Here is a 13965-nt window from a genome sequence, read left to right on the forward strand (position 1 = left end):
AATAATTAAAAAAATCATGTCGATGTTAACAAAAATTTATGTCTACTTTCTGCTAAAGACAAAAGACCTTTTAATAAATATCTTTAAATGTAATGGAGGCCTTTCTCCTTTGTTTCCTGAGGGCTGACACTAGTCAGTTCTATGACTTCAATTGCAATGAGGCTGATGCTGAATAACTGGAAACCTGTGAAACGTGTGAATGGGTGAGCTGAAGACACAGAGGCAGCCACAAGGCTCTGAGAATGGTCCCTCTCTTCTAGATGCATTTACCCTCTTACAGGGAGCAGGGTGGTGGGACACGCAGGTGCCCGTGCTGCCACTGTCCCTTCTGTCACTCCGGTCCTGTCCCTGCCTTTTGCAGCCCCTTCACCATGCTCACGAAATTACAGCTTCATGGGGCCAAAAGGAAGGGAGAAAAGCAAGTGCTGCTGACCTTCATAGTCTTCTTGCTTCAGTTTGGCACCATTTGTTTTTCCAGGGACAGGCAGGGAGCTGTGGCCCAGTGCTGCAGCCCCAGGCTGCGAGGGACAGTCCAGCTGCTGCCTGTCCCCAGCGTTGGCATCTCTCAGCAAAAATACCTGAGCACCAGCTTTTGGGCTGTGGGGCTGTAAAACCTTTAAGAAGTGTATTTTTTTTTTCATGGCAGCTATTTCAGGCATTAATTTTGTAAGTACATTACTAACAAAACTGCTGACTTTTTTGGGAGACAAAAATCATACTCTTGGAATATTAGAATCATAGAAGAATGGTTTGGGTTGTAAGGGACCTTATAGATCACCTAGTTCCAACCCCCAAAACACTATGTGTTGTTTTAGTTTGTGAATAGATGCCCAGTTGATAGTTTAATTTTATGCCCAGTGAGATTCCCAGCATGCCAATGAGACTGTGGGGTTGCCTCTTGTCCTGCTCCTGTAGACACCTGTGGTAGAAGCTGATAAATATTGAGGCACAATGACACAAACAACCCATCTGTCAATGCACATGTACATAGAAACACACACACATACACATGTAAGTACTCCTGCTCCTTACAGTTTAATGTTGTAACTTCATAGTTTCTGAGGATTACTGAGATGTAAATTTAATTCTTGTGTTTTAGAACTTTTTTGGTGGTTATGTTAGTATATTATGTTAATATAATTAAATGTTAATACCTTTTATCAAAACCAACAGCAATAAGCTCCCCAGAAGATGCTACTGAAACGATAAACAAATTTTCTGTTTCCCAAAACTTACATTTTAATTGAAATACAATTTCAACATGCAGAAACATTTTCAAAAGCAGTATAAAAAATTCCAGCAACATTTTCTCATTAAATTGCCATTGTTTTGTTTTCTCAGCAGTTTTGTTTGTTTTGTTTTGTTTTCAGGGCCATTCTCCAGCCACAGTGGGGGTGTTTGGTTGGTTTTATTACAAACAACTCTAGCAATAATCTGTTACTAGGGCCTCCAAGAGGCTATTGTAGGATATTTGCTTGGGAGAAGCAAGTCCAAAGGGTAAGTCCATCTTAGAAAAGAATCCAATACACAGCTCTTACTGGGCAATAATATCTTCCCCGGCCCAACATATCCAGGGCATAGCAAGGAGAAAGACCGTATTAATGAATTAGGTCAAAACAGTAGAACAGAAAGCAAAGATTTTCTTCATTCTCTTAAATTAATTTCATTTTGGGAGCTGATCAGCTCATCTTTCCCCTGAAGGAGGAATGAGCACCAACCTTTTTGTGGTTCAGAACATGGAAAAGAGTGACCATCTGGCAATGTATTTTTTAATTATTTTTTTTCTGCTAGACGTGCTGCTGTGAGTTCAGTTCCTACTGGAATAGATTTGGCTCAAGAAATGGATCAGGGTGTTAATGCTGGGTTTTTTTTCAGTAAATTTTATGTAAGGTTTGGAGGGGACAGCTGTGGGACACATTTCGGCTTAGTGCTATGCATAGACTAGTCCCTCTCTCCACCCTTGAGCACTGATAATTTCTGCTTTTTTCTCTGGCACTGCAGAAATGAAAAGCAGGCAGAAACACGCTGGTTTGTATTGATAGGAATGGGGTTTTTTTGGTAAGGAGACTTCAATGACATATGTAGTTAATCTTCCACAAGCTTCCCCAGCCTTGGGAGGGCTGGTGGAACTTCCGCAATGATGAGAATTGCTGGGTTTTACCCCTACAAACACTATCAATTTCTAAATTTGCATCTGGAGAAATACACCTGACTCTGGCACATACACCAGAGCATTTTTTTTTGTACTGACACATTTTTAAATCTAGATCTAGGGTTTTCTGTTACAAGCTGATGTTTCTTTTCTGTGAAAAGATTTTCACAGATCCTAGTCCAGTCTTCAGCAATGTCTCTGTACTGAAGCAGGCCCAAGTAGGAATCCCATTATAAAAGTTGGTAGATTAGAAAGTTGTTTTTTTTTTTTTAATTGCTTTGATGTGTATTTCTTGATCAAATCATAAGACCTGGACCTTTAATGTGGCTATGAAAAAATAAAGGAGATCAGTGTGGGCTGACTGAACCACAGGCTCTCTGTGGAGGCTCTCTCTCCATCCTCCTTGGAGGAAGGTAATTGGGTGGATGATTAGACATGGTCATCTTGTTGCACAGGAATTTCTCATGATTCTCCTCAAACTAGCCTCTGGGAAAGAAGCTGACAAATGGCCATTGTCTAGGACTTAAAAGATCATGCTGTGGACTTTTCTTACCAGATTTCTGTTATTCTTAGGAGTCAGTGATCTTTTTCACCTTAAATAGCTTCACTTATGGTACTCTGCAGGCACTAGACACCTCTTTCAGTCCACCTGGCATGACACCATGGCTGTAAGGATTGCAGAAAGTCTCAAAAACCCATCTAAGGTTCTGGCCTTTCCATCTTTCTCTCGAAGAAAATATTTGGAGTTCTTCAGGATCTGCAACACAGCGTGTAGGGACATGATGCTCTCTTGACACCATTGATTTTCAGAAGCTTATAGAGAGAATTCTCTGTTTTGGAACAGCAGAGTGGCAGGGCTTCACAAGTAAATTAATTCTCATTTGCTTTGCATTTCTTACTGTGCTGAATTACTCTAGCAAAGGATGAGGATGTCAACTTTGTCCCAGTATTTAATGGGAAGGATTTGAGAAGAGACGAGCAGAATCTTTTCTTCATCTTTTGTACTGAAATAGATACTAGTGATTTCCACAGTGAAGCCAAGGCTTCTTCTGGGAAGGCAGAAGGTGTTAGACCTTGCGGCAGGAACAGAGGATATAGCTGCTTTCCTGTGGTTATTAGGTTTTGTATTATTTTGGATTTGTGAATATATTCAAAAGGAAATGGAAAAAGAACTGTCTCTAAGGAAACTAAGATCTTCCTTCCTGTTGGAAAAGAAGTCAGCAATGATGATAAATTCCTTGCCAAGTGAGTAATTTCTTCACTTAAAGAGACTTCAAAGTTTTAAAAATTAGTTTTCATACCATGGAGCATGGACATGAAATTGCACATGCTCTTAATGGACAAAGATGATCTGCCCCTGGATGGGAAATGATACATAAAAGTACAGCAGGGAAATAAGTGGTTTTGAGTGAGATGCTGCAATAATACATTTTTCTGGAATAGCTCTAACAACTCTTTTACTGTATTGCACACCGACAGAAGCCAGAAGCGAGTGTTCAGGACTGCTCAGGGTTTCCAGTGTTAGTTGTCAGGCTAAGTAAATATTTATAGGAAAAATAAAGGAAAACTGAACTACAGTTTTAGTCTGACAGTCACAAGTTTACTTGAAACACACCTGGAAATGACATGACTAAAAATAGGACCATCACATAGTGTTTATTTAAGAAGCAGGTAAAGTGAGAGCATTTATATAGCGCTACCTGTGAAAGCGGTAGCCCCACCATGGCTGCCTCCTTAGCTCTCACATTGTTTACTTTGAGAAACAGTTATGGAGACTTCTGGTGTTTCCTGGTCTTGTGAGAGCTGAACAAATGTATTTGTCCAACTGCTTTCAACTTGTACAGTTATGGGGAATTAATTGTACATTATTGCTGTGCAAATTTCAGAGCAGGAACTGAGACAAGTGGTATGGAAAGGCATGACTTTGTCTTTTGATTATTTGATGATGTGGCAGGGAGCTCCTCAGCAGCATACCACTTTTTCTAGCACCTGAATCTTCCCAAATGTTATATATAAATCCTAACTTCATGTTCTAGGTCCTTAAAGACCAAAAAAACAGATGATGTGACATGTAAGACTGTGGTTGATTGGAGCACTAATTGCTTTTGAAAGCTTTTGACAATCTTTCTACCTTAGCTTAGGGGAATGGTCAGTGTGTTACAGGGTCACAAAGCAAAAATCCCACATGTTGAATCCCCCACTAATTATCATGGGTATCATTTTGTGGAATCCAGCTAAAAAAACACACAAAACAGAGGGGACAATGCTAAACCAATTACACAAGCTGTAATATTCTGAGGTTCTTAAAAAAATCTCTAACTGCTCAAGCAAGCCTGAATTTAAGCCTCACTAGCTTAAAGAAAAAAATAACAATTTACTTTGATGAGAGCTACAGGGCAATTTATTTCACCTGGAAAAACTTCCTTTTGAGGAAACTTTTTAAAGGAAACTTTTTAAAGGAAACTTAAAAAGTACTTCAATCCAATCTTAATCAAATTGCGTCCTTACCAGCTATATAGATTTCCAATAAATGCACCATGGTGGGGGAATAAAACTGAACAATAAACATGTGATGTGAGCAGCTATACTGGTGACCTGGTTAGAATGCAAAAATTACTGAAGATGTATGCTGAAATACTGAGAGACACTGCCTGCCAGTCTGGGAGCTGGGAGCCTGGGAACCAGAAGCATCCTTGAGAAGCACAGACAGCATCTCTGGAGTGCAGCTGGGTACCCAGAAACCACAGACATCTTGAAATATCCTCAACAGGCACAAACCCAGGGAACTGTAATGGTAAATTATCATCTGAAAAAAAAAAAAGTCTGGAAAAGGTCTGGAAAAAGGGGAAAACATCCTGAGAAAGCAAGAATTTGTAACTGCTGTTCTAAATGCAAGAACAAGGGAAGTCTTAAAATATAAAAATTGGTCAGAGAGAACAGGAAATCATCATCATCTAGTGGCTTTCCCAGACGAAAACCAGAAACTAACAGCAAAAAGTGGTGGTGTCCTACAGCTTGTATACATCAATGATACAAACATTACGCAATTTCTATCCAAAATAAAGCTGCTTTCTGTAAGAACTTCCTGAGCTGCATGTACTTTTCCTTCCTTAAGAAGGTCTGTGTGAACTTTCTACAAGACCTTGGACCCTCACTCTGTACATCTGGCTGACTCCATACTCTGGATGACATGAATCATCTTCAAAGTGAGACTCTGTTGTTCCCCCTCAGAGCCTGTGTCTGGGTCCAGTTTGCTTTGTCCTGCCACCTCCACGGTGGGCTCCTCTCTGCCACCAGTTTGTCCTCCACTCTGAGATGGTTTGGCCCCTTCTGAAATGCACTTCCTGCCATACATACACCTGTAACTAATTTATCATATATGCTGTTATGTTATTGATAATTTTGCTTCACTAGTAATACCTCTGTCATAGCCTCTATATTATATATAGACACAACTGCTGCTATCATTGGGTACTGCTTGAAATACCTATTTATAAATATATATTTGATTTCTTAATCATAGGTATACTTGTTAGTGGTGATTTTTGTGGTATTTGTGGTAAACTGTAGTAAAGAAAATTTGAGGCTAGAGTGTCCATATCTCTCTGTATTACAAAATCCTACGAATGCACAATCATGATCTCTATGTACCCACAGGCCAGATAACCCTTTAGGTTGTGTCACCACGTTAGAACTGAAGTCACCCAAGCCCAGTTCTTATGTGCAGGATGCCAAACAGACAGGAAAGAATAAGGAACAACACGCACAGAATTCTCTAATATCAAAATATAGCAATTTATTCAAGACACTGAATATGATCTGTTGATTCTCTCCTTAAAACAAATGAGCTACAATACACAAGGTGAATTTGAAGAAAGTGTGGGTGGGGGAGAAACAAAATAAGGGTTGATGTTGTTTCAACAGAACCTGGGAAATGCTGAAATGAGAACCAAGTCTGGCTGCAAGTCTGACACAGACAATAAAAACTGCAGAAGCCAGAATTCAGAATTTCAGTGAGTGGCTGAAAGAACATTTCTGCAATTGACAAAGAACCACATATTTTAAAAAGGCAATAGGAGGAAAAAAGGAGGAAAAATTAAAAAGGGAAAAAGAAAAAAGAAACCCAAAAACAAAGCAGACCCTTACATTTGACAAAGTGCACTTCACTTGGCTCTAAAATTAGCTATTTTTTTCTTTTTTTTTTTTTAAAACAAATTAAAAGGAAATTTCTAAGATGTAGCATGGGGTTAATGTGTGTATAACCCTGTAAGTCAGGCCCTTTAGTGCCCCATAAGGGACCCAGTGTTTCCTACATAAAAGGTTCAGTATCCTAACTGACAGAGTCAAGTGGTTTTCAGAAACTGGGTTTTTTCACTTTGAGGCCAGTTCCAGACAGCCAGCAACGATAAAAATCCAGTAAGTCTCTCAACAGTTTCACAATCCTGTTTGGTCACTTAGATTTTACAACTTCTGTTACAAAGGACTATAAACGAGGTTATAAAAAAATATTGTATGAAAAAAACGAAGTCCACCATCCTGTTGCTTCATGCTGTTTTGTTCCAGGGAACGGGAGGAAGGCACCGCGGGCCAGGGGATGCCACACAGCAGTGGAGAGTCTGAGCTCCAACAAGGGCAGGTCTGCAGGCTGAGACCTAGTTGTCCATGTTGAACATGTCCATGTTGAACTGGGAAAGTTCCTCTTTTCCCATTGCCCATCTCCTAAAGAAACCAACCTGCTAGGCTAGGACTAGCTTTTGCTACTACATCTTCTGCCTTCCTTAATAGCTGAGCTCTTCTTAGCCGAAAATGATATCCTACACTATCTTTGAGGATTTTCCAGTCTTTAGGGTCTTGGGGAAGGGACGAAATAAGAACTTTCTCAGCTTCTCACATATGCTGCTTCTAAATCTGATGGTCTGTATAGAAAACTCTCTGGAGCAGCAGCCTCTCTCACACAGAGGCTTTCCAAACTAACTGATTTTCAAGTTTTGTTTCTCTTGGCTTCTTACCTCCCTGTAGGTGGGCAGAGGAAAGGTGGCATTTTGACAATTTGAAAAAAGGCGAAATACACAGGCAGCACAGACACTGCCAGGTTATCTACAGGAGCTATCCCAGGAACAACCATGAGACATGGACTATGCAGGCAGTCAGCTTTGCTGAACTGGGATGGAGCAACCTCTTTTCTTTGAATCCTGAGGACTGGCCTAATCAGGAATCACTCCAGGGAAAAAGGCAAGGCTGGGGCCCTGTCTGCAGCCTGGGAGCTTCTGCCTGTTATTCTCAGAAACGCCACCCAAAAGCAGCTTAGGAAGTTAACCGTGTACATGCAATGACTTGTAATAAAACCACTGACTCAACTGTGATTTAGAAAACCACATTCAACCTTTGTATTCACATTCAAGTCTCTCTTCCAACTGGTACTATTTTTATTTTTTTTAGTGACTTCAAATTAGTAGGTACATGTGGTTATTCTAAAACAGTGCAAAACTGTCATGTGAGCATCCACAGCCCATGCTCTTGGAGCAGAAAACTAAAACTAACAAATAAATGCATTTAAAACTGAAAATAATCCTTGATACATATAAACTATAAACAAACCTAACTGTCATTAATAACCAAAATCCACATAACTGTTTTCATCTCAGGACCGAGTAAAACTTTTAGCAGTTATTTCTTTTTATTCTTTTCTCCTTTCCAAAGGAGAAATCGTTAGTTCCATTGGAAGGACTAAGATACTGTGCAGATGCAAGTGCAAAGAAAGTAAAACACAGGAGAAAAAATGAGGTATGGATTCCACAATGCCATCAAGATGCCATGATGCTTGACAAGTCTTTCACTCTCTCTCCTACAAATCCTAGCCTAGCCTGCGGGCCAGAGAAGATACTTGTTTGACTCAGCCAGCCAGTTTGGAGGATTTATCTAAATAATGGCTGCCACCACCCCAAGATTGCCTTATAGTTTATGGCACTTTCAGTAAACTTGGCCTATGCATCCTTCTTTGCATCCATCATTTGCTCTTTGAGTTATGTAGTCTTCAGCAGGCATCCCTGCAGATGTCTAGCTTGCAGTAAGGAAATCTTGTCCGAAGTGGTGCTTTGCAAGTCTTTTTTGTCATTCCAATCATTTCACCAACTGAAACTTTGTAGTGGTATGTGTGTCGAGATACAATTTATAGATCCCTTACGTTCTCACCTAATGGAGACTTCTGCGCTGTCTTCTGAGCACTGCACTGAGGACACCCTCTAAGGTTAAACCTGTGTGGGCAGACAGTCAGACCAAATGCAGACCCAGAGTTTGCCGTGTAGCACACATGTATTGTTGAGGGTGACAGCAGCAGCACATACTGCCAGATGCAATGGAAGAGCCTGCTTCTAGGTGTGTGCTGAGCATGGATGGACAGGAGCTTGGCAAGAGTCCACTCTTCAACAATGACAGATGCAGTCAATAGATTTTCCTCCAAGTGGTAAAATCCCACTGACTTACTGGAATAGAAAGAGCTGAGTGGGATGAATGGCAGAGGACAACACTGCTCAGCAAGGCCACAGGCAGCTGAACGCATGTTCTGTAGGACATGTGGACTATCACTAGAGGAAAGAACATACACAAGAGTTTTCCCCTGTCTACCAAGGATAAACAAAAATATGGACTCAAGAAAATGAATGCTGTAATTATACTCTCAAACTTGTGAATCCCTTTTAATAAGTGTACATCATCAAACAGCCCCCCAAATGAAATGAGACTATAGAAATGCTTGGCTGCTGGAAAAGGACTCTTAGTAAATGACTGACATTTATTATTATCAAATGGCATTTTTTCTTACAGCACTTTGAGAGAAAAAAGAAAAAGGATACTGCACCTTTATGTTCCTTGGACTCTGTGTGATTCCTTTTGCTTGAATTACACAACTGATCTACATTTGGTGGCCACTTTTGGCTTTTAAAACTGTTCAACATAAAAAATATTTTTTTTCCAAAAATACACTGGGTTCTTTCTGTTAAAAGTCATCTTTCTCCTGTAAAAATCTTCCCCAGCACTGCATTCTTATATAAAGCACTTATTACACAATTTGCTGAAAGTGCCCTTGAGACGCTAAGATCTGAAGCATGGAGGATTTTTTTTTCTTTTAAACGGAGAGAAAGAAAGGAAAAGGAAAAGAAAGAAGAGAGGAGAAGCAGTCTGTCAAAAATTTTCATTGTCATGTCCACCTGGCTGCATCTACTATGGGCATACAGGGAAAAAAAGGAAAAAAAAAAAGACGGGTAAGAAGAAAGAGAAGGAGGAAAAAAAAAAAGGAAGGAGAAGTTGGGAGTGGAAGGGAGAAACAAAAGGAAAACAAGTTTCATCCGAAGCCTGGGGTCCTCCAGGCTGTAATATTCCAGCTGATAGAAAAACCACTGAACAAAAAAAAGTAGTCTAGAAAATAGAAAGTGTTGTGATTACAAAGTTGAGCATTTCATCAGTACAAACTGGTCTTTGAACGTCCTTTGGGAGAGCAACTGTAGTGTCCAAATTGGAAGGAAAAAATACAACACCGCATGGAGGAGGATTTTTTTTTTCCCTTTTGGTTTATCACAGCATTTTTCTTTTTTTTTTTTATTAATTTTTTTGGCACAGCTTTTTTTTTCCCAGCCATCAGAGCAAGTTCTCAGATGCAAACCAAACAGTGCAATGCCTAGCTGGTGGCTTCACGCTTCCAAGGCTGATTGTTCCAGGTGGAAACCATTCCCTCCCCCTCTGAAGTGACTGTGTTTTTACTCCTCGATGAAGGTTACAGACAAAATACTAGACACCTGTGGCCAGGGAGAGTTGGTTTCACGGTACACTCTAACTTTGTTCAAGTTCGTACAGTTCTGGAGCTGTTAAGAATAGTTTTGAAGAGTGCTTCTCCCCACACATTCACTGCTGGTCCATTTGAAATTTCTTCTAAAACATTTCACTTTTACTTCCGCAGATCTAGAACACAAACCTGGAGAGAAAAGACTCAGCATTAAGGACCATTTCTGAGGGTAATAAGGAAGTCGTGTTCTTATACAGGATGAAGCCTTTTACTGTTTTTTGTTTTCCTTCAGAAGGCTCTCTTTTAACTAGCAACAAGTGTTCCAGCTAGTGGACTGATAACACTGGAATGTTTATGTTACTGCTGGGTCTTCAAGGTCACATCTTTACTCTGCCAGCTTAGACACTACGGGGAGATCTATGACCCCCCCCGTAGGAGGCTGAGTTAGACAGACAGCAAAACTGGCCAGAGATATTCCATTCCATGTATCTACGTAAGCTCAGAGGAAGGTCAGAGATCACAGGAGACAACTTCCTTCCTGCTGCTTCTTCCCTTCTCTTCCATCCATGGCCGGCGTCCGGGGAGGACTCCGTCCATCCAGCACTGTCGACCCCCAGGCTTGTGCACCTCCTGACCCTCATCACTCTGCACTCAGCTCCTGTCTGCTCTGCCGCTCCCTCTGGCAGTGCTCCGGGACTTTTTGGGGCTCTTAACAGCCCAGGAAGAGTGCTGTGGGAATTGCTGGAGGTGGGGGGAGGCAAGAGGCTTTTGCACATTCCTGAACACATTTGTACATATTTTCTTTTATCATTAGTATTTAATTAAAGCTGTCTAGTTTAGTTTTCAATCCAGAGAGTCCCTCTCCCTCATTCTCTCTCTCCTTCCCTACCTGGGTGGAAGAGGGAGGGGATCAAGAGCATTGTTGTCTCTGGTTTAATTGCCGATCCTGAGTCAAACTCTGAAATTACTTAAAAAGCTGCAGAGTGTGTTAGAACATCTTTGCATCCTCCACTAGCCAATCATGGTACTACTGAAGCTTTTATAAAGTAGCAGTAAAAATTGTAACGAATAATGGCAATATTTCTTTACCATATGATGAAGTCTATGGGTATCATCCTGTAAATTTCCTTCTTTAGATACTATTCAAGGGTAAACTTCTGTGGGATAAAACTTACAAAGTCTTGGGACAACTGTTTTTAGAGAGTTGACTGCTGTGCCCTGACCTTCACTAAAAATTAACAGTAGAGATAAATAATTATAGGCATAAAAATACTGATGTTCTTATCAAATATGTGTATTAAAGTAATTCCCATTTTGAGCAGTATTTACCTATTCCAGGATTATTCTTAATTTCCACCAGGAACACCACATACTAGTATTCAAAACTTTCCAAAGCAGGAGTGTTTTTTACTATACTTCCCAGAACGACTTATTTCTCTCTTGAGCTGCGTAGCCTTCAGCTCTCTTCAGAGAAGGCAGCATGACATGTATGGTTTTTGTTGACCCTCTCCAGAAGAGTAATCTCCACCCAACATGTACAACATGTAAAGCTTCTTACCGATCCATCTGATGCGCTTGCTCCCACTTTGTCTCCTCTAGCATTCCAGCAGACTTCAAAGATACCCCCAGTGCCTCGGTAGCTATGTACTAGAGTTCCACTCTACAAAGCAAAACAACATACAAACATTTGATACAGAAGTTCCCCTTCTCTTCCTCTGCTGTCGTCTGTTCTCTTTCTCATATATGGCACCACTACATTAAAAAGAAGAGAGTGGTGGGGGGGGGGGCCATTCACATCACCCAACTATGGTCATTTCCATAAGGTGCTGAAGTTAAGAAACTGGTCTTTGATAATGAAATAAAACAAGTTCTTCCAGAAAGCAATTTACAGTAGGATTCTGGTTTCATCAACTTTTATAACAGTAAAGGCCTGGGTTGTGTTTCCTGAAGTTTGTTGTTAATTCAGGCTGTGAGACAGCAGTATCTGGAATTAAATCTGTGGAACTATGGTATTCCTTTGTCTCCATTATATCCCCAGTCTGTACACCCTTTGTGTCTATCATCTTTTCATCACAAAGTACAAGCCAGATGCATTGGACTCACAACTAAACTCAGCTTGTTACTAAATAAAAGATCACTATAAAATATCACTTATTTCTAAGAATCAATCCACCCCTTTGCTTCATGAAGCTGATGTACCTATTTTACTTCAGGCTGGTGTTTAGCATACAATAGAGCCTGAGCAAAAATGTTCTGGACAGTCACCTCACTCCACCTGAGTGACTCAACTGTTATGCTGGGATTTGTATCAGTCAATACAATCAGATTCACCCTGGCTAGCAGGTCATACGCTTAGAGGGTACATATATTTTCCATTTAAGCTTTTGCTATTAATGTGTCATCTAAACCAGATGTGTTTCACAGTACCTGAGTATTCCATATATGGACACATTTGTCAAAGGACCCACTGGCTAGATATTTTCCATCAGGACTAAAAGCTACACTATAGACAGGCTCTTGATGTTTTGTTAACGTATGGATGCAGACTCCTCGGTCAACGTCCCACAGCCGAACAGTGGAATCAAACGAAGCACTGCAAGAAGCATTCAAACACAAGCATGTTTTAATTTGGGTGTTAAGCAATTTCTAGTTTGATGCTGTAAACATCTTAAGAGAATACCACAGGTTTTTTGCCTCGGTTAAGCAAAAAATAATTGTTTCAAACAGAAAACCCAATATTCGTGACAAGTCTTTATGTTTTTAATGACAAGAACTGAATCTGCAGAACTGAATTCTTGTATGCAGATCCCCTGAGTTTACCTTGGGTGCTGGGTAGGAGCAGATCACTATCGCCAAAAAGGCTGAGCTCCTTCCTGTTGAGATTCTACTTGCTATTATTCAGGAAGCTCAAATACATATTTTATAAATAAATGCGTAAATGGTACCAGAGAGATGTTATTTCTAATCAATTTGCATTTTAATGAATTCATTAATTTATTATTTAATGAATTAGTATTCTGTAATTTTCTAGAACTGTGGTTGCCTTTGTTTCAGTGCTGCTTTTTGCTACAATCCATCTAAATCCAAAACTATGGGCTTAGAGAAAAGCAAGGGAAATACTTGGTATTAAAAGTAGTATTAAAATGACAATTCAAGAAAGTGTAGTTCCTTTCTGTCCACTCCAAGACTAAGAAGTAAAATACTTAAAACAGCTTCAATACAACTCCTGAAACTGAATACAACACAAATTGATTTGATAGTCCCATGCTACTACCATCAATTGGCATTCTACAAGTACATAAATTTCCTAAACTCGAAAAAGAATTTGGAACAATTTTTCAAGAGGAATTTTAAAGGTTATCAAGCTTTTTTTCTGTTAGTTAACAGAAATTGCTATAAAAATTGTACAAGTGAGTTGCATGACCATGGTTAAAACACACTCCAGCTGGCTGCAGGGGCTGCCATCTGTCTCACTAACTACCTGCATCCATAAAAAATGGATGCTGGATGTGAAGGTGCAATGCCTATCAAGACAGCTGAAAAGTTAAATATCATATGACTCAATTTTCCTTCTTTTTATTTTTCCTTTTTCAAATACGATTCCTGTCCCTTTCTATCCATCTCTTTGATTTACAAATGCAGGTGCTTTTTACTGGAATTGTCTGCGGGAAGACTGACAGCAAGGTGACAGTAGAGTTACATATCAGAAAGATGATCCTTCTTCTTGCTAGGCAACAGAAAGAGGTGTATTTTTACCTTGCTAACATGATGTTGGAGTTTGGGTTGCTGGTGCCTGGTCCTGTAGGACTCCATTTGATAGTATAAATCTCTTTGCTGTGAGCCTGAAGATCATGTACACAGGTATCTTGCTTCATACTCCAAATCTAAGTCAGAGTAATTATGAAGGGGAAAAATTGCAACATTACTAATCTCCTCAGCTGAATTATTTCAGTTCTGTGTTATTCTTACCATGTATTTATTTTAAGATCATGACATGTATACAGACACATAATTTCAGTTTATTAACATTGCCCAC

The 13965-nt window shown here is 39.9% G+C and overlaps 1 protein-coding gene across 6 annotated transcripts in view; it reads right to left on the reverse strand.

Annotated features, from left to right (window-relative positions):
- Window positions 1–5923: 5923 nt before the first annotated feature.
- TBL1X (transducin beta like 1 X-linked) overlaps window positions 5924–13965 on the reverse strand; it is a 197275-nt gene continuing 189233 nt past the window's right edge. For all 6 annotated transcript variants that reach the window (XM_051621972.1, XM_051621953.1, XM_051621923.1 and 3 more), the window contains 4 exons: window positions 13686–13813; window positions 12357–12522; window positions 11488–11589; window positions 5924–10118 (listed from right to left, as the gene is read on the reverse strand). In XM_051621972.1, coding sequence (XP_051477932.1) covers window positions 10092–10118; window positions 11488–11589; window positions 12357–12522; window positions 13686–13813 — 423 coding nt within the window. In that variant the 3' untranslated portion in view covers window positions 5924–10091. The remainder of the gene's footprint in view (window positions 10119–11487; window positions 11590–12356; window positions 12523–13685; window positions 13814–13965) is intronic.

Source organism: Apus apus, chromosome 1, assembly GCF_020740795.1.
Source record: "Apus apus isolate bApuApu2 chromosome 1, bApuApu2.pri.cur, whole genome shotgun sequence".
In the NCBI taxonomy this organism is placed as follows: domain Eukaryota; kingdom Metazoa; phylum Chordata; class Aves; order Apodiformes; family Apodidae; genus Apus; species Apus apus.